The sequence below is a fragment of the Caenorhabditis elegans genome, chromosome V (assembly GCF_000002985.6).
Source record: "Caenorhabditis elegans chromosome V".
NCBI lineage: Eukaryota > Metazoa > Nematoda > Chromadorea > Rhabditida > Rhabditidae > Caenorhabditis > Caenorhabditis elegans.
In genome coordinates this window covers 13,120,669-13,138,852 of record NC_003283.11, presented here as the reverse complement: position 1 = coordinate 13,138,852, position 18,184 = coordinate 13,120,669, and the positions used below count along the sequence as shown (strand labels likewise).

The following is an 18,184-nucleotide window of genomic DNA, read 5'->3' as shown; positions in this document are numbered from 1 at the left end:
GGTCGAACTTCCAATGTGTGTTAAACATTTAAAATATAGACTCTTGTTAAGTGACATAGGCTGAAAGTTGAAGAAATCTTTTCTAACTCTACATAGACAAATGTATGCAAAATGGAAAGAAATTTATTTAAAATGCAAAATGATGCATTTTTGTCGATTAAAAAGTATCAATCTCTGCAGAGATTCCACAGGAAAATTTTATCCTCTCTCTCGGAACACGCAGCTGAAAAAATGAGATTAAAAAGACAATTCACAAAAATACGCAGCAAAGTTTGGGCGGGGATGAGGCGTCGCCGTGGAGCTTTAACACTTGTGCTCTGAATAGGGGGTGGTCGTCCCCCTGGATTTTTGAGGGCTTTTTCCCGCGTCCCTTTTGTCGGAAACTGGAGCCCCAAAATCAATTTGGATTAATATTATGGATATTACTTCGATTTGATTTTGGGGCTTCAGTTTCCGACAAAAGGGACGCCGGAAAAAGCATTCAATAATCGAGGGGGACGTCCCCCCTCGTCCCCTATAACAGCCCTAGCTCTGAATATTATTCGTCTCTTCTTATGAAATTTAACCTCCGGAAATTCACGTTTTAATCACAATAATGTTATATTTATTTGAATATTAAACAGCTTAAAGTGTGATTTTCCCATTCGTCATCTTTAAGTCGTATCATCATCAATTACTGATAACACTTTTTTTTCCAATTATTAAGATAAGAGTGTCAAATAATCCATATTTCAGTGGGCGTCGCACATTCTATTTAAATGATTGCAAAAGTAATCATTTCCGACGATGCGATATGTGGTTTCACTCTACTTTACTTCTCGCCATTCTTGTAGCAGTCTCGGCAGACACTTGTCCTGCAGGATTCACTGCTTTGAGTACAAGCAAAAAATGTGTGAAGCTTATCACAGACGTCGCGAAGCACTCAGATGCTACAGCTAATTGTAGTTCATATGGAGGACACTTGATTTCTGTTCAAAATGCTATCGACAATAATGCATATCTACAATTGGCTGCTGTTTCAGTAACTCCATATTGGCTTGGGATCAAATGTTCTTTGTCTGGAAACCCAGCATCTTGTCAATGGGATGATCAAAGTGGAAATGCGGGAGGCTATAATGGATTTGCTCCGGGTAAGATTTGTATATCAAAGTCATCATTTTCTTAAAGGTACTAACTTGGGGCTGAATAACGTTTATAATTCGAACTATATCTGAATTGATCCCAAGATGTTTTACTGAAATCAGAACTAAATTCTGAGAAACAAAAATTTCCGACTTATTAAAGACTTAAGCCTGAACCACCAGCTTTCGAGCTATCTTTTATTCATTTATTTTTCTACCAAGTTGAAGGATCGTGTGAAATTTTTAAAAGGGAAGTTGCGATTTTGTTAGAATTCTTAGAATCTTAAATGTTTCTTAAGATCAATATTTATTTTCAGGATACCCTCTTGTTGAAGTTGGAAACTGCGTCTACGTGCCAACAAGTGGCTCATTTGCGGGAAAATGGCTCAGCGGAGACTGTAACACAATGAGCCTGAACTTTATCTGTGAAACAGCACCAACAAGCCCAATCACCGATACCTGTTCATTCCAATATAATGGAAATTGCTATTATCCGTCTCTTTCTGCCCTTCCCAAACAAGATGCTCAATTTTCTTGCCAACAAGCATGTGGAAATCTTGTATCAATTCACTCGATTGAAGAAAATAATTATGTTCAATCTTTATTCACAACAAATGCACCAACATATATTCGAATTGGAGCAGTAGCTAATAATCAAAATTCTAATAGTTGGATTGATGGAACAAGCTGGAATTATGACAACATTGGATACTCAAATATAAATCTTGGAATGTGTTGGAGTATGGCTCTTTCAAATGATATTGTTTCAACTGGAAAATGGATTAGTAGCTATTGTGATACTTCTCTACCATTTGTTTGTAAGAGAAAAGTTGGAACACAGTGTGGAACAACTTCTGGACCAACTCAAACACCAGGACAGTGCACTTCTCCAATGTTTATGGATAACTCTGGAAGAGTAGGTTTTAAGATTTTGAATTTTATTTTCTAAAAGACATCAAACATTAATTCAATTTTTATATTCATATAATCAATTTTACCAATGATACTACCTTGAACTCCAAAAATGATTATGTCTGCTATTTTGTCAAATATTGCAATTATTTCCAAATTTAATTTTTTTTCAGTTCTATTCCCCAAGCTGGCCGTACAGCTACATTGGCGAGCAGAATCCATGCAACTACATTCTTGACACTCCCGTCGGCTCACTTGTCCAAATTCGATTCCCAGTAATGAATCTGGATAGTCAGGCATCAATTTCCATTTACAGTCGAATTGAAGACACTACACCTTTGGTTGTTCTTCAAGGAAATTCTGCAAGCAATCAATGGTACACTTCAACAACAAATACAATGAAAGTAGTGTTCCGCCCATGTATTGCAAATTGTCCGAATGATGGTGTCAACTATAGATGGGAAGCTGATTTCAAACCATCCACTGATGTTACTCAGCCACCAGTTACAGTAACCCCAAATCCAAATAATCCATCAGGATGTAACTCAACCATTTTGGTAGCTCCAGGATCTATAAGCACACCTAATTATCCAAACTATTATCCAAACTTTTTGTTATGCATGTATCATCTCTCTACAACTGGAGGATACAGAATTAATCTAGATTTTGGAGCAATTGACACTGAACAATGTTGTGATATTATTGAAGTTCATGATGGTCCATTACTCGGAAGTCCAAAACTTGGAATAGTTAGTGGTACATGGCCAGCACATGCGAAAACCTATCAGTCGTCCTCCAATTCAATGCTTGTCACTTTCTCAACAGATTCATCTGGCCAAGGTTCAGGATTCAGTGCAAATTTTTGGGCGCTCTAAATTTCCTTTGAATCTACAGTGCTGGCCAAAAAGATATCCACTTTCTGTTTTTTGATGATTTCGATATTTTTTCCATTGAGCATAACTCCAAAACTAGGAAAGCTATCAAAAAAGTTTCAACTGGTAAAATGTAGCTCGTGATCAGGCCTATGTATTTTTACATGATTAAATTATTCACCCAAAACATGGCAAGTGATAAAGCGGCCGACATCTCGTGAGTCCGCTTTTGATGATGATTACTAAAACGACTGTAACTCGAGAAACATATTTTTAATGGAAGGTTTTTAGAAAGTAACACGATGTTTATATAATTTTTTATTGTTTGAACATACTAACTTCGTCCTGAAACCTCCATTGAAAAAGACAAGAGAGTTTAAAGAAGAGAAGTGTAGAGTAATCTCGAGCTCATGTCTCAAAAATAGTAGATTTTTTTTTCTGAATTCTGTTTATTGGTTAATATGTAGTTCAAATATAATAACAACATCAGTTCTTCACAAAAATTGTCGGAAAAAGATTTTCAATCCAAGAAACCTGATTTTTGAACAAAGCCTCTAAACAGTGTCTAATGAGACACTAGTTTCAGCGCACACATTTTTTTAAATGGAGGTTTTAGGACAAAGTTGATATGTTCAAACAATGAAAAATTAAATAAACATTTTGTTACTTTCTCAAACCTTTCATTAAAAATATGTTTCTTGAGTTACAGTCGTTTTAGTAATCATCGTCAAAAACGGACTCACGAGATGCCCGCCGCTTTATTACTTGCCATGTGATGGATGAATAATTGCAACATGTAAAAATACATAGGCCTGATCACGAGCTACATTTTACCAGTTGAAAATTTTTTGGTACCTTTCCTAGTTTTGAAGTTATGCCCATTGGAAAAAATATCGAAATCGTCAAAAAACTGAAAGTGGATATCTTTTTGGCCAGCACTGTAATTATTTTTCGTGGTGTCTAATTCTTGAATTACTGGTCATAAATAAATAAATACTTCGCATTAACAATGTGTAGACCTGTCCTCTCTACCATAAAAGAATCTAAAGTTATATGCTTGTAAGAAACATTTACTGATAAAAAGGATGCCTCAGTGTGATTCTTCAGAAATGAACTCGCTGCGAAAAGCAAATTTCTTTTGGGCTTTTTCTGTTATTGGGGTGTTTTTAGCCGAGTCTGCTTGCCCTGTCGGCTTTGATCTTGTTAATCTGAAATGTATTGCGGTGAGTGTTTTAAAATTGGAAAATCGTTGGAATTATTTTATCAATTGAAGTTTTGAATACATAGGTGTTCTAGTGTGTTTTGTGCAGTAAATTATTAACTATTAACAAAATTACCTACAATGGCTTGTTGTTCCAATATTTTTGTAAATCAAAACTTAGCTTATAGTTAGATGTATAAAATAATTATTGATTTACTTGAAAAAAATTCATTTTGCTGGAAATGACTAGACAAATGGACAAAAAATTTTTTCTGAAACTTGCCAAAAATTATCGAAATTATATTTGATCAGATCAGATCAATCAAACCTTTTTCTGCGTTCCGTCACTAATTTCTAATTGAAAAAACATTGCAGGGACAATTTTTCATTTATAGTCTGGCAGAAATAAATGATTCAAAGTTTAAAATTTCAGATCACCAGTCATTTATTGTCTCAACACAAAGCTGAAACAACATGCAAGGATATGAATGCCCATTTGATATTTATCCAGACAGCAATTGTATATACATATTGAAATATAAATTCAAAACTATAAATTCCAATCTTAGGACAACACCGCCGTATTGAATTACGCATCAAATATTACTTCTCCCATGTGGATTGGTGCCACCTGCAAAGTCAGCGAAGAACCAACAAAATGCATGTGGGATGATGGATCTTATTTGAGTTACAGTAACTTTTTGCCAGGTTTGGATATATTTTTACTTTTTAAAAAAGAAAATTGAATTTACAAAGTTGTGACATTTTAGGGTCACACAACTGTTGAAAAGTCGAAAGTAAATGGTTTTGGTGTAAATATCGATAGACATTACCAAATATTTCAACTATAAAACTTTCAGGGTATCCAGTAACTAACATCGGTACTTGTGTCTATTTAGATTCACCTAACCAGCCCTTGAAAGGAAGATGGATCAGTGCCACGTGTGATTTGGCAGAGTATCATGCTATTTGTGAAGTAAATAAATAATGTTTTATGTAGTTTATTAGTATAAGTTGTTTTGTTTTATTTAAAACAAAATTCTTGATTTAATTAAACCAAATCCTAAAATTTAACCTGAACTGATTAGACTAATTGAATGAAAAGACAATGTGTTGAAGAGAAAGTCAGGATGACCTGAATATCTTCGAAGAAAAAGGGATATTAACCTGCGTCTCGCTTCTTATCGTTCCGTTCACCTTCGAAATGGACTAATTCGACAATTTGCGGTTCAATCATTTGAAAGCAGATTTATCTTTTTACTTGGAAATGCTGATTGTTGCTGTTTTTTGTTTGTTTGGTAAGTTTTTGTTTGGAACATATATTTTTAGTAAAACAATAGATTAATCTGGAATTTTATTATCTAGGTTTGACATGTTTCAAATTTAGAAACTCTCTCGGTAATATTTATATAACGAGAAATGTTGAATATTTTTCTTATGTGTCAGTTTTTCTGACATGCTTGACAACTTTCCAAAAACGTGATAAATAGGAAAAGATATATTCCGTAGGTGGTTTGGAAAAAAGCTAAAATAGCTGTAGTTCACTAATAATTATGGATAATCAACAAAGCTGGTAAGAAAGTTTTTTTTTTTTTTTTTTTTTTATGTAAAATTTCTGAAGCCACATTTCTCACCATAATTTTATCACCTTTTAATTTTATTATCAAAACGAACAAAAAACTAGAGAAAAGTTTTTTTTTGATCAGCACTGAAATTTTCCTATCTTTTTTCATATGCAGCTTCCAAGTTATGCCTTAAGTAAAGCTTTTTGAACTCACAACTTTTCCGTGTTTTTTTACAATGTCAAGCTTCCTGGAATCCTAATATAAAGTTTTCTGGGCAAATTTTCAATTACCTACAATTGTATAATAGATAAAGATTGAAAAAAAAAACAAAAAAGTTACTTATCGTTGAAAACTGTATAAAGAACCAGCAATTATTTGACATTTTCATAACACTGAATTAACAAATTTTACACTTTTCAGCACTGTCAGTATCTGCTGAAACGGACCCAAATGCCCCAAGTGAATGCCTTTCAAAATGTCTTACTCCTCTAGCCAAACTGCAAAGAAGTTTCTCCTATGTGTTTAACAACTTTGAAAAAGTTTGCGACTTGCTCGAAGACGGAGCATTTTGTGCAAGAAAGTGCACTCAAGAGGACCAAACGAAGTTCTACCAGTACACTACTTTTTATCGAATTCATTGCATTGACTATGAAGAAGGTTGTTGGGATTTTGAACATCTATTCATTTAAAACTCGAATTACAGATATTCAAGAGCATTTGACATGCATTGCAAAAGCCGCTGAAGATGCTGATTTGGTGTGTAAAGACAAATGTAAGCAAGCCCATAAAGTGGAGAAAACTGCAAGCAAGGAAACAAAAATGAAGAAAGAATGTTTGACATTGGAATGTTCGACACTATGCTATTTTGATGAACTTGCTGAAAGCTGTCCAGAAGCTAGAAATGTTCTTTTGGTAAGTTGGAATTCTCTCCGAATTAATTCCAAGAGTGACTGAAATCTCCACAGAAAATCAATGTTGGACAAGTTCATTCAATGGCTTCTGCAGTTCATCCAATTACAATGGAAAAGATGCTTCCAGAATGCCAGAACATTCACAACACAGAATATATGCGTTCGAAACTACTTGCCTCGAGCAGTTCACTTCTTATGGATCATACTCCGTCGGAAATGGAGACAGAACAACAACCTGTTATCACTGCTTGAAAACTTTTATTTGAAAAGTATAAATATTTACGGGCCTTTTTTAATTCTAGAACAGATAAATTTAAATTTTCTAATAAAGTTTCTACAGTACTTGACATTGACATTGACATGACATATTCAATGTTCACTTTTTCAAATATGTGTTTTTTAAATAATGTATTTTATTACAAAGCTTTTTATACAAAAATTGTTTTTATTTTTGAAGGCTTTTCATTATTATTAATTAAAAAAACATTTTTCTTTTCAGAAAGAAAACTTCAAAAATAAACAATTGATACTGTAAATTTAAAGGGCGCTGTGTTGAATAAAACACTGAGGTCCCAAGTGGAAAACTACCGTACCTTGAGACGAGCGCGCCACTTTCTTTTTATTTTTCTTTTTCATTTTCGAGAGAAAAGTCTTCCTATTCTCCCGTTTCTCCGCTGTTTTTTAGTTTTCAAATGTTTCGATTTAATTTTCAGAAAAATAATCAAAGTAAATGTTCCGCCAACAAACTTGAATTCTTGGAACTTGAAAATAAGCTTAAGATGATTTTGCCTGCGATTTCCCAGTTAATTTTATATTTATCAATATTCTAGCGTTTTTAAATATTAGAAAAAAATGGAGAGCCCCTCAGTAATAATACATTTGATTTTTTTTTTAGTTATCGACCGTCGGAAATGATCGATCATTTTTACGATCAGTCGCTAATGCGCTATTAAATTCTCTATTCATCTCTACACTCGACCCTCCTCTACCGTCAAAATGATTGTATTATTCATTTTAGAAATTCGTCATTTTTAAATTTGCAAAAGACTTCTCTGACGATGATTTCAAATTTCGGTAGAAATTTTCGTAGCTGATGAATGTGTGTTTGCTTTGAATAAACAAAGAGAGAAGGCTCCTCCTTTATTTTAGGTCACCGACTTTCATTTTAGCATCCTCATATTTACTCACTTTGCTTCCATTCTTACAGTTTGAGGATTGCAGTTTAACTTTAAAGAGTAATTTAAGATGGAAGTGATATAAATTACAAGACTTTAGAATAGTTTTTTATCCGTATTTTCGTTATTTCACTGTTTTATTACAGGATATCAGTTCAAATGATGTCATTCCTACAAAGTTTCACAATATACAAAAAAACGATTCATCCCTATTTTCGTTTCCTTTTATAACGCTCTTACTTGGTCCATCAACGTCATAGGCTCTCCATTCTCCTCCCAGCTTTCCCACCTCCTTTCCCCGCCGTACTCGTCGATGTCCCTCAGTCTGCCTGCTGTCCCGCTCCCCTCCGGCTTCATCCCATCTCACCTCTCTCTCTCTTTAGGCTATGTACAACGAGACGCACACAGCTATGAAGAAGCGAGAGTGTGCAAGCACACAATGTCTGTGGAAAGCATCTTCTTCCTATGCTGACGGCTGGCTCCAGCAGTCAATCGATGTGTAGTTGGCAGCCAGCTCGTAACTGCGTTTCTTCTCTCCGCCTCCCCCGAAATAGGCTCATTCTTTGTGCGCAACCACAAGCAGAGACCGACCATCAAAATAGTTTCCGACTCTCCCTGTTATCAGTTGGTGCTCATTGACGTAGTTTGCGATCTGTGTTAATAGGCACGGAATCTGTCCTCTGCAAAATGATACGGTTATTCGATTGGCTTCTCTAATATGACTATTTGATACTGAAATTGACCTGAAGTTCTTTCTAGTTTTTGATGCATTGCAACCCTCAAATTTCCTCTCGCTGGGTCAACGCATACTTTGAAAGATTGTCACCGATCGTGTCCTTGAAACTAGCCTCGTCAATTTCGATACTTGTTGGTTGGGTTGGGGGTAGTTGTTGTGTCTGTCCCCCTTTCATTTCACTGCGCCCGTCGATATTTTTGGCAGGCAACACGAACAATCTTTTGGTATTTTTTCGTCTTTTTTCAATCTCTACATGTTTCCATTCTCTACTTTTTCCTTCCGCTGTGCATGTATCTTTACAATTCGTTTCTCTCTTCAATGTTTCTTGAGATTTCTATTATATTTTAAATTTTCATTTTTACAGGGGCCACGATGGGTAAAAAAGACAAGAAACAGGAGTTACATGACCTCAAGCAGGAGGTCAAAATGGACGAGCATATCGTTCCGATTGAGGAGCTTGTTGCCAGACTCGGAACCAATCTCGAAACGGTAGGTGTATCATTAAATCTAAAAATAGTCATTTCCGATTGCGTATCTTTTGATTTCGAAGGTTGATTTGTATCAATGAGTGTTTTGTTATCACATCTCTCAATTTCCGGTCTTTGATTCTGATGAGAGAAGAAATAATTTTTGATTCGAATAAATCTGGTTTTCTGTAATCTAAAATTGAATTTTTCAGGGATTGACCCGCCAGAAGGCTCAAGAAGTTCTCGCCAAGAACGGACCAAATGCTTTGTCACCCCCTGAAACTACCCCAGAATGGATCAAGTTCTGTAAGAACTTGTTCGGAGGATTTGCCATGCTTCTTTGGGTTGGAGCTATCCTTTGTTACATCGCCTACTCTGTGGATTATTTCACCATGGAGTACCCATCTAAGGATAACTTGTACCTCGGAATTGTACTTATGACTGTCGTCGTCATCACCGGAGTTTTCCAATACTATCAGGAAAGCAAGTCGTCGAAGATTATGGATTCCTTTAAGAACATGGTTCCAACCTTTGCTCTTGTTCACCGTGATGGCCAAAAGCAACAAGTGAAGACTGAAGAACTTGTCGTCGGAGACATTGTTGAAGTCAAAGGAGGAGATCGTGTTCCAGCTGATCTTCGTGTTGTCTCTGCTTTCGGATTCAAGGTTGACAACTCTTCTCTCACCGGAGAGTCTGAGCCACAATCCCGTTCCCCAGACTGCACCAACGAAAATCCACTCGAGACCCGTAACATCGCTTTCTTCTCTACCAACGCTGTTGAAGGAACCGCTAAAGGAATCGTCATTTACACTGGAGATAACACCGTCATGGGAAGAATTGCCCATTTGGCTTCAGGACTTGACACCGGAATGACCCCAATTGCTCGTGAAATTGAGCATTTCATCCATCTTATTACTGGAGTCGCCGTCTTCCTTGGAATCTCCTTCTTCATCATCGCCTTCATCCTCGGATACCATTGGCTTACCGCTGTTGTTTTCCTCATCGGTATCATCGTCGCCAACGTCCCAGAAGGATTGATCGCTACCGTCACTGTGTGCCTTACTCTTACCGCCAAGAGAATGGCTAGCAAGAACTGCCTTGTCAAGAATCTTGAAGCTGTCGAGACCCTTGGATCTACATCTACCATTTGCTCTGATAAGACAGGAACTCTCACCCAAAACAGAATGACTGTCGCTCACATGTGGTACGATGAAACCATCCATGAGTGTGATACCACCGAAACTCAAACCAGCCAGGAAAAGAGAACTGGAGCCAGCTTCGAAGTAAGATAATAATTCAAATTTCATTTTGCAAAATATTTTATCAATTTTTCAGGCTCTCGTCCGTATTGCTTCTCTCTGTAACCGTGCCGAGTTCAAGGCTGGACAACAAGACACTCCAATTCTTCGTCGTGACTGCACAGGAGATGCTTCTGAGATTGCTCTTCTTAAGTTCACTGAGCTTACTCAAGGAAATGTCATCGCTGTCCGTGAAAAGAACAAGAAGATTGCTGAAATTCCATTCAACTCCACCAACAAATACCAAGTTTCGATTCACGACAATGGAGATCATTACTTGCTTGTTATGAAGGGTGCTCCAGAAAGAATTTTGGATGTTTGCTCGACCATCTTCTTGAACGGAAAAGAATCTGAACTTACTGACAAACTTCGCGAAGATTTCAACACTGCCTATCTTGAGTTGGGAGGAATGGGAGAACGTGTTCTCGGATTCTGTGACTTCGTACTTCCAGCCGACAAGTTCCCGAAAGGATTCAAATTCGATGTTGAAGAGGTTAACTTCCCATTGAAAAATTTGAGATTCGTCGGACTCATGTCTATGATCGATCCACCACGTGCTGCTGTCCCAGATGCCGTCGCCAAGTGCCGTTCCGCAGGAATCAAAGTCGTCATGGTCACCGGAGATCACCCAATCACAGCCAAGGCCATTGCCAAGTCTGTCGGAATCATCTCTGATGGAACTGAAACCGTTGAAGATATTGCTATCCGTCGTGGAATTCCAGTCGAAGAAGTCAACCCACGTGAAGCCAAGGCCGCTGTTATTCACGGATCCGATCTCCGTGAGATGAGCGAGGATCAGCTTGCCGAGATCATCAAGTACCACTCTGAAATCGTATTCGCTCGTACTTCACCGCAGCAAAAGCTGATGATCGTCGAAGGATTCCAGAAGCAAGGTCAAATCGTCGCTGTAACCGGAGACGGAGTCAACGATTCTCCAGCTTTAAAGAAGGCCGACATCGGAGTTGCTATGGGTATTGCTGGATCTGATGTGTCAAAACAAGCTGCTGACATGATCTTGCTTGATGATAACTTCGCTTCCATCGTCGTTGGTGTTGAAGAAGGACGTCTTATTTTCGATAACTTGAAGAAATCCATCGCCTACACACTCACCTCAAATATTCCAGAAATCTCTCCATTCTTGACCTACATCCTGTTCGGAATCCCACTTCCACTCGGAACCGTTACCATCCTTTGTATCGATCTCGGAACTGACATGGTGCCAGCTATCTCCCTTGCCTACGAAGAAGCCGAATCCGACATCATGAAGCGTCAGCCACGTGACCCAATCCGTGACAAGCTTGTAAACGAACGTTTGATCTCCCTTGCTTATGGGCAAATTGGTATGATTCAAGCTTCTGCTGGATTCTTCACCTATTTCTGGATCATGGCTGATAACGGATTCATGCCATGGGATCTCTACCAGCTCCGTGCTCAATGGGATTCTCGTGCCTACAACAACGTTCTCGATTCCTACGGACAAGAATGGGCAAGTTATTTAATTGTCAGTTTGTGATCAACTAACTCCAAATATATTTCAGACCTATGCCAACAGAAAGATCCTCGAATACACCTGCCAAACCGCCTACTTCGTGTCCATTGTTGTTGTACAATGGGCTGATTTGATCATCTCCAAGACCAGACGTAACTCCCTTGTCCAACAGGGAATGTCCAACTGGACCCTCAACTTTGGACTTGTCTTCGAAACCGCCCTTGCCTGGTTCATGTGCTATTGCCCAGGACTTGACAATGGACTTCGTATGTACGGACTCAGGTAAGAAGACAATTAAATCTCATTATAAATTTGATTATTATATTCCACATTTTTCAGATTCTCCTGGTGGTTCTGTGCCCTTCCATTCTCAATCCTCATCTTCGTCTACGACGAGATCCGTCGTTTCTTGATTCGCAGATATCCAGGAGGATGGGTCGAGCGTGAGACCTACTACTAAAGAACAGCTTGTGAATCTTTGTAGAATTTTCTATTTTTTATCTTAGTTTTTTATTGTTTCCCATCTCATTCCGATCTAATAATTTCTTTCATTTAGTGATGCTACTTTCTGTCGTCGTTTTGTGAACTTTGTATTGCATTCTCGAAAATTCAAGTCGACAGAAAGTCCCGTCCTATACCATTTTTTTTCTCGTTTTTCGTATGTCAAGTAGAACTAATAAATCATGCTCGAGATATTCTGGGAACTGATTTCAATTTAAAAGTGCGGTTTGGAATTAAAAAGAAAAAAAGTATTTAAAGTTCGAAGGCCAGTGCATTGTTAAAAATAGAAAGCTGCAGTTTTATTTATATTTTTTTGTCAAAACCGTTTAACTTAGATATTAAGAACCACTTACTTACTTAGGATACTTAGACGATCCGTTCTTCAGGAATTCGTGGTATTCCTGCGGATCACAGCAAGCCATTCTTTTCGGTCCTTGGCTATAGTGGGCCAGGGGGTGATGACTTCTCCGTCTGCGTCACGAGTGGTGATCTCCTTTCGCAGCGAATCAGTCCATCGCATCGGCGGCCTTCCAACAGGCCTTTTCCATCCACATGGGCGCCATTCTGTCATCAACGTGGTCCATCTTCCGTCTTTTCTTCTCGCAACATGTCCAGCCCATCCTAGCTTCCTCTTTTTCACGAAGTTGAGCGGATCTCTTACTTGAGACATCACTCGGATGTCTTCTCGTTGAAGATCTCGTTCTCGTTGTTGAGTGAGTGTGATTACCACAAGCCGTCTTTCTAGGGAGGCATGTGTGATTCGTACTCGTTCGGATAGAGCTTTGGTGAATGTCCAGGCTTCTGAACCGTAGGTGAGCGCTGGAAGGACAATTGAGTCGAACAGATTCGCACGAATCTTCTTGTCGGTGATGAAGTCGGTGGTGTTCTTGATTCCATTGAATGCAGCCCAGGCTGCTCTACGTCTTCGGTGGATTTCCGGCATCAAGTTGTTTTGGGCGTTGATTTGACGACCGAGGTAGATGTACTCGTCGACGTCGTCGAGCTGGGTGGTGGGGGAAGGGCTACCGAAGTAGACTTTACTGGGGTCAGCGAATCGGTTTCGCAAGACTTTCGTCTTCCCAGTATTGATCTCGAGACCTACTTCAGAGCATTTTTGTACGAGTTCTTGGAGCATTTTGCTGGCAGTATTCGGATGATTGGCGATGAGCACAATATCGTCAGCAAATCTAAGGTTTGTTAGATTTCTGCCATTCACTCTCATTCCAGGGATCGTATCGTAATCCTCAGCTTCTCCTTTCAATTCAATCCAGGAAAGCTTTCGGAAAACGTGTTCGAGGCAAGCGGAGAAGAGATTCGGAGAGATGGGGTCTCCTTGTCGAACTCCTTTGGTCACAGGTACTGCGACTGGCCTGTGGAATGGGGTAAAAGAGAGATGGTTTTGGAGGTTTTCCAGGGTTTCGGTACATTTCTGCTGTGGAGGTACCTGTTGAATCGATCCGTTATCAGGTCAATGACGTTATCGTGGCAAGATTTCAAGAAATCTGCACTGATTTTGTCTTGGCCTGCAGCTTTACCATTCGGGAAGGAACGGAGAGCATAACGAATTTCTTCCGGGAGAAACGGCGGTGGAGTTGCCGTGGTGGGTATTGAAGATGTTTGAGAGTTGCTCACAGCGCTTTTGAAGAGCTCCGTGTAGAACTTCTCAATCTCCTGCTCCATTTTCACCCTGGAAGTGATTCTTTCACCAGTAGAGGTTGATTTGAGGCATGGGATAACTGACTTATATTCGTTGATGTCCCTAGCAACTCTTTTCAAACTCTTTTTCTGGTTCGCAGCAGATAGAAGGCGAGTACTGGCAAAAGCTTCATGGTCTTTCTGAACTGCTTCACGACATTTATCTGAAATAGATTTGAATTGGGGATCATTTCTATCCATAAAACGTCTTTTGTTCAGCAGTTTTCGGGTTTCCTCCGAAAGTCTGTTGGATGAGTGGTTGGCCGGTCGAACGATAGCTTGGTCTTGGAGTTCTTTTAGTGACTGAATCAGATTATCATAGTCGATATCTAAATCAGGATCACTCTGAACTGTGACTGTCGCTGAGATTGCATAAGCAATCGTCGGGTCCAACACTCTTTTCGGAGGTTTTCTCCGTCTGACCTGCTCCAACTTTGCTAGGCAATTGTTGAAGTGGAGGTTACAGCGGAGTAACCTATGGTCGCTACCATTTGTGAAAGAGGGGAGTACAGTGGTATCTGTGACAAACTTTCCATTGGCCAAAATGTGGTCAATTTCGTGTCTGTGATTCCCGTCGGGACTGACGAAAGTCCACCGTTTGTGTATAGGCTTTTTGAACATAGAGTTCGTGTGCCACAGACGGTTGGTTTCACAAAATGTTGCGAGAAGCTCTCCAGTATCATTTCTTGGTTCCATGGCATGGGGGCCAATGTACCTTTCGTTGTTTTGTCTGCATCCCATTCGAGCGTTGAAGTCGCCGATAACAAGTTTATACTTGCTTCGGCACTCTCTGAAGACGTCTTCAACACTTCGAAAATTAAACGAGCCAAATGTTGCAAGTTTGTAGTACGATACTCGATCTCGCGACGGCAATTTTTGGTGAATGCAGAAAAAGTGTGCGCCTTTAAAAATTACTGTAATTTCAATCTTTCGGATCAATGGGGACAACCTTTCTCAACTAGTTTTTAAAATGTATTTTTCAGCCGATTTTTACTGAAAATTCACTAGGTAAGCAGGCACATGAGCAGGTAGGCACGTAGCACATGTGCACGTAGGTAAGGCGTAGGCATATCCTTATTTGTCTCAAATTCGTGGCAAATTTTCATTTCTTATTTGATTTTTAAGTTTTTATTGGGTGGGGCGCATTATAATTGAGAAAAGGATAAGAGGAAGACAACTTCCTTCTGGGAACTAAAAGTTTTATGACGTCTGAAGAGGAGAAGCTCATGTTTGAATAAATAAAATTCCTATATTCATCAATTGACATCCTTTATTCCTTTTGAGCAAAATATATTTTCCAGTTGGTAAGGAATATTTGGTAAATATTTATATAGGATCTATGATAAAACTTTTTTTGAAAAGGCGAGATTTATTCCTTTTAAAACAACTTTTTTGTAGAAAAAACATTTGAAGACCGAAATTTGAATTTGTATTTCTTTTGGTGTAACACACAAAACCCTCTTTTTGGAAATCTAATTAATTTCAGAAATGCAAGATTCTGTTGAGTTGTGCATTCATACTGTACAATATGTTGGTTTTACAACAGCTCAAATCACCAACTCAATTCTTCTTTATCTAATATTCACGGCAACTACAAAACTTCTCGGAAGTTTTCGTCATGTTATGGCAGTTTTTGCAGCGTACTCTCTGGTTTATACATGGATTGAAATTCTTACACAACCAGTGAGTTTATAGGAAGAGAGATTTTCAATTCGGCTAAATTTGAGTGGCAAGCAATCAAAAAAAGAAAAGTAATTGCAACTCTGTATGGGTCCATCATACGTTCCGTGATAGAGAAAAGAAAAGACTACCAGACTTTGCAATGAATTTTTTTTAAGGTATGCCACAACAGAAATTTAGGTGGCAAAGTTCAACTTCTCCACTTTTAAATTTTTATCTAAAATTCGTATTCATATGTAGTTCCATGAATTTTCAAAGCTTCAAAATAATCTTATTCTTCGATTCATACTCTTACTTGATACATAAAGCATATGCTTACAATTAGATTCCAAATATTCATAGAAAATTCTTTAAATATGTTTCTTTTTATAACATTCTCCCTACAGTACTAGGTAATTTGTAAAAACAAATATCATATATATTTGTTCTCTGATTCTAAAATTCTGTGAGCCAATTTCCTCCCCACTGGCTCCGAATTTCTAGTCTCGCCGGAACTGAATAAACAGACTCGATGTCTGATTCGAATCTAGACATGTAACTTTTTTTGTTGACACTGAAATTTTAATTAATTTGGAATGTTTTCCCCAATACAAAAGACACCAAACAGATCGCACATCAAGCAGGCAGATACCAAAATTCAATGAAACAAAAAACAATTTTCAGATTGTTCAGACATATGGATCTATGGTTATTCTGATGGTAGATAGCCCCATAAAACATGAAACATGGATTGGGAATGACGTTGCATGTCTCTTTTGTGCTTCATTTGCTCTGATCATTTCCTTGTTGGCCGCCCAATTTTATTATAAATTTCTAGCGATTTGCAAGTAAGTATCTAGAATTATCCTTGCAAACCTGATTTGAAGATCGTTTTCCGAGTTAAAAATCTGGTTTCTAGTAATTTGTGCAAAGAAGTAATGCGCATAGAAAATTGTGAAAACCTATCGTTGATTTGGTTTGGTCCTGAAACTACATTGTCCGGACTCGACACGGCTGAAACGTTTCAGCTACCGTACCCACTAGTCTCAATTTCTATAATGATTTATTCATAGCAAGATAACTTTCAAATTTGAATGGAAGGTATTAAATGGCAGATTTTTTCAAAATTTATACAGCGAAAACTTAAACTTTTTCTTGGAAAATTATGTAAAACCCGCAGATTATAAAAAAAAAAAGGAAATTCGAAAATGTTTATGGGTACAGTAGATGCAAATTTTGGCTGGCGTCAAGACCCGGTATCTTTATTTTTGGTGTAAAATCACACATATTCATAACTGGGATTTTGAGAGAATTGAATAAGAAAATACTTTGCAGGCCAACATTATTGTCAAATTTGAAAGGTTTCATGTTGACATTAATATTTATTCCTTGTTTAATTTGTTTCTTTGCTTGGTTTGGACTTGCTGAATTCGGAATGTAAAACACTACTGAGAAACAGGAATATATGAGGTATGTAATAACTTAATTTATATTTGAAATATAGTGAAAACATATTTGAAGATTACTGTAGTCGTAAATCAGAACTTAAAAAATGGTTTAATCATTAAAAAAAACTAATATTCAAGTGTCCCATGTTTTTAGATCAGTAATGCTGGGAAACTATGATATTGATTTGAGAAACACTACATTCATGGGCCCATTATATTTTACAATCGGACCAGATGGAGAAAGACAGTGGAAATTTCCAGATATTATCAGTTATTTGGGATGTTCCTTCATTAGTGTAGGTTGCTTTTTTTAATAGGAACTCAGAACCTCGTATTTAGAAAATGTCAAACTTCTTCCAATATATTTAGGTTTCTATACGACCAAAGTTTCTGTAAAAGATTCGTGTCAATTTTCAATAAATTGTTATTTGGAATTAGTGGAATTCCACAATTGCAATATTTTGACCCGAATTCCATTATCTAAAAAACTGATGTAACACGGTTAAAAGTGTGTTACGTCACATTTTCTGGACGAAAAATTTCTGCATTTATTTAAGAATATACCGCGATGGTACATCTTGACACGGGAGTGTACCGTAATCTACATGAAAACTACGGTAGGTTACGGTATCATCACTACGTGGCAATAAGAACAAGATTGGAAATTATTTGATAAATCCAAATTCTAAAGGTTTTCCAATTATATATAACATTTTAGGGAATATGCTTCATAACAATCACTATTTGTGCTCTAAAAATGCGAACTAAATTGAACAATTCTCGATCTTCAATGAGTGCCAAGACAAGGTCACTAAACAGGCAATTATTCAGGACTCTCTTAATTCAAGTAAATTATTTTCATGTTAAAATTTAATATTTGAATTTAAATCTTTCAGACAATATTTCCAGCAGTATTAATGTATATACCTGTAAGCAAGGTCATGACCGTTCCTTTCTTCGAAATTGGAATTGGAAAGTTTTCGAATTTCGGCGGAGTATTGGTTGCAATATATCCTGCAATTGAGCCATGTATTGCTATTCTTTGTATCAAAGATTTTCGAATGACCATACTTTGTAAATCTCGTAGCTCTAGAATGCTTGTGAAATCAACTTCATCTCGCAACTAACATTGAT

At 37.7% G+C, this 18,184-nt stretch overlaps 4 protein-coding genes, 1 non-coding gene and 1 pseudogene across 7 annotated transcripts; all 6 read left to right on the top strand.

The window, feature by feature from the left end:
* The first annotated feature begins 751 nt into the window (after window positions 1-751).
* clec-41 (Cubilin) lies at window positions 752-3,950 on the top strand. The gene is made up of 3 exons (NM_073870.5): window positions 752-1,130; window positions 1,439-2,037; window positions 2,207-3,950. The coding sequence occupies exons 1-3, from the start codon at window positions 794-796 to the stop codon at window positions 2,906-2,908; spliced, it is 1,638 nt and encodes a 545-aa protein (NP_506271.1). The 5' UTR covers window positions 752-793; the 3' UTR covers window positions 2,909-3,950.
* Window positions 3,951-3,966: 16 nt separating this feature from the next.
* Window positions 3,967-5,218, top strand: clec-225 (C-type lectin domain-containing protein). Of its 2 annotated transcripts, none has more exons than NM_001026178.6 (4): window positions 3,967-4,128; window positions 4,540-4,626; window positions 4,676-4,814; window positions 4,967-5,218. In NM_001026178.6, the coding sequence occupies exons 1-4, from the start codon at window positions 4,015-4,017 to the stop codon at window positions 5,092-5,094; spliced, it is 468 nt and encodes a 155-aa protein (NP_001021349.2). In that variant the 5' UTR covers window positions 3,967-4,014; the 3' UTR covers window positions 5,095-5,218. The 2 variants fall into 2 exon arrangements, with proteins under 2 accessions (NP_001021349.2, NP_001021350.2); NM_001026179.5 differs by having other exon boundaries at window positions 3,969-4,128; window positions 5,006-5,105.
* A 69-nt stretch (window positions 5,219-5,287) lies between these two features.
* B0365.9 (Chondroitin proteoglycan 4 domain-containing protein) lies at window positions 5,288-6,980 on the top strand. Its single transcript, NM_001269551.2, has 4 exons — window positions 5,288-5,404; window positions 6,092-6,328; window positions 6,375-6,583; window positions 6,637-6,980. The coding sequence occupies exons 1-4, from the start codon at window positions 5,374-5,376 to the stop codon at window positions 6,832-6,834; spliced, it is 675 nt and encodes a 224-aa protein (NP_001256480.1). The 5' UTR covers window positions 5,288-5,373; the 3' UTR covers window positions 6,835-6,980.
* A 1,394-nt stretch (window positions 6,981-8,374) lies between these two features.
* B0365.10 lies at window positions 8,375-8,494 on the top strand. Its single transcript, NR_102088.1, has one exon. It is a non-coding gene; the product is annotated as an Unclassified non-coding RNA B0365.10 (non-coding RNA).
* A 363-nt stretch (window positions 8,495-8,857) lies between these two features.
* eat-6 (Sodium/potassium-transporting ATPase subunit alpha) lies at window positions 8,858-12,439 on the top strand. The gene is made up of 5 exons (NM_073868.6): window positions 8,858-8,982; window positions 9,173-10,243; window positions 10,296-11,744; window positions 11,797-12,029; window positions 12,087-12,439. Exons 1-5 carry the CDS (start codon window positions 8,866-8,868, stop codon window positions 12,205-12,207), a joined length of 2,991 nt encoding a protein of 996 aa, NP_506269.1. The 5' UTR covers window positions 8,858-8,865; the 3' UTR covers window positions 12,208-12,439.
* A 2,992-nt stretch (window positions 12,440-15,431) lies between these two features.
* B0365.2 lies at window positions 15,432-18,177 on the top strand (annotated as a pseudogene). The gene is made up of 6 exons: window positions 15,432-15,626; window positions 16,287-16,450; window positions 16,938-17,072; window positions 17,205-17,346; window positions 17,769-17,897; window positions 17,947-18,177. Coding segments are annotated over exons 1-6 (996 nt in total).
* Window positions 18,178-18,184: the final 7 nt, after the last annotated feature.

Coding starts and splice junctions, on each gene's coding strand:
- clec-225 (NM_001026178.6), top strand. CDS start 4,015: ATGAACTCGCTGCGAAAAGCAAATTTCTTTTGGGCTTTTTCTGTTATT. Junction 4,129..4,539: donor TTAATCTGAAATGTATTGCG/GTGAGTGTTTTA, acceptor TTAAAATTTCAG/ATCACCAGTCATTTATTGTC. Junction 4,627..4,675: donor TATTTATCCAGACAGCAATT/GTATATACATAT, acceptor TTCCAATCTTAG/GACAACACCGCCGTATTGAA.
- clec-41 (NM_073870.5), top strand. CDS start 794: ATGTGGTTTCACTCTACTTTACTTCTCGCCATTCTTGTAGCAGTCTCG. Junction 1,131..1,438: donor CTATAATGGATTTGCTCCGG/GTAAGATTTGTA, acceptor ATTTATTTTCAG/GATACCCTCTTGTTGAAGTT. Junction 2,038..2,206: donor TTATGGATAACTCTGGAAGA/GTAGGTTTTAAG, acceptor ATTTTTTTTCAG/TTCTATTCCCCAAGCTGGCC.
- B0365.9 (NM_001269551.2), top strand. CDS start 5,374: ATGCTGATTGTTGCTGTTTTTTGTTTGTTTG. Junction 6,329..6,374: donor TTGCATTGACTATGAAGAAG/GTTGTTGGGATT, acceptor CTCGAATTACAG/ATATTCAAGAGCATTTGACA. Junction 6,584..6,636: donor AAGCTAGAAATGTTCTTTTG/GTAAGTTGGAAT, acceptor AAATCTCCACAG/AAAATCAATGTTGGACAAGT.
- eat-6 (NM_073868.6), top strand. CDS start 8,866: ATGGGTAAAAAAGACAAGAAACAGGAGTTACATGACCTCAAGCAGGAG. Junction 10,244..10,295: donor GAACTGGAGCCAGCTTCGAA/GTAAGATAATAA, acceptor TCAATTTTTCAG/GCTCTCGTCCGTATTGCTTC. Junction 11,745..11,796: donor ATTCCTACGGACAAGAATGG/GCAAGTTATTTA, acceptor AATATATTTCAG/ACCTATGCCAACAGAAAGAT.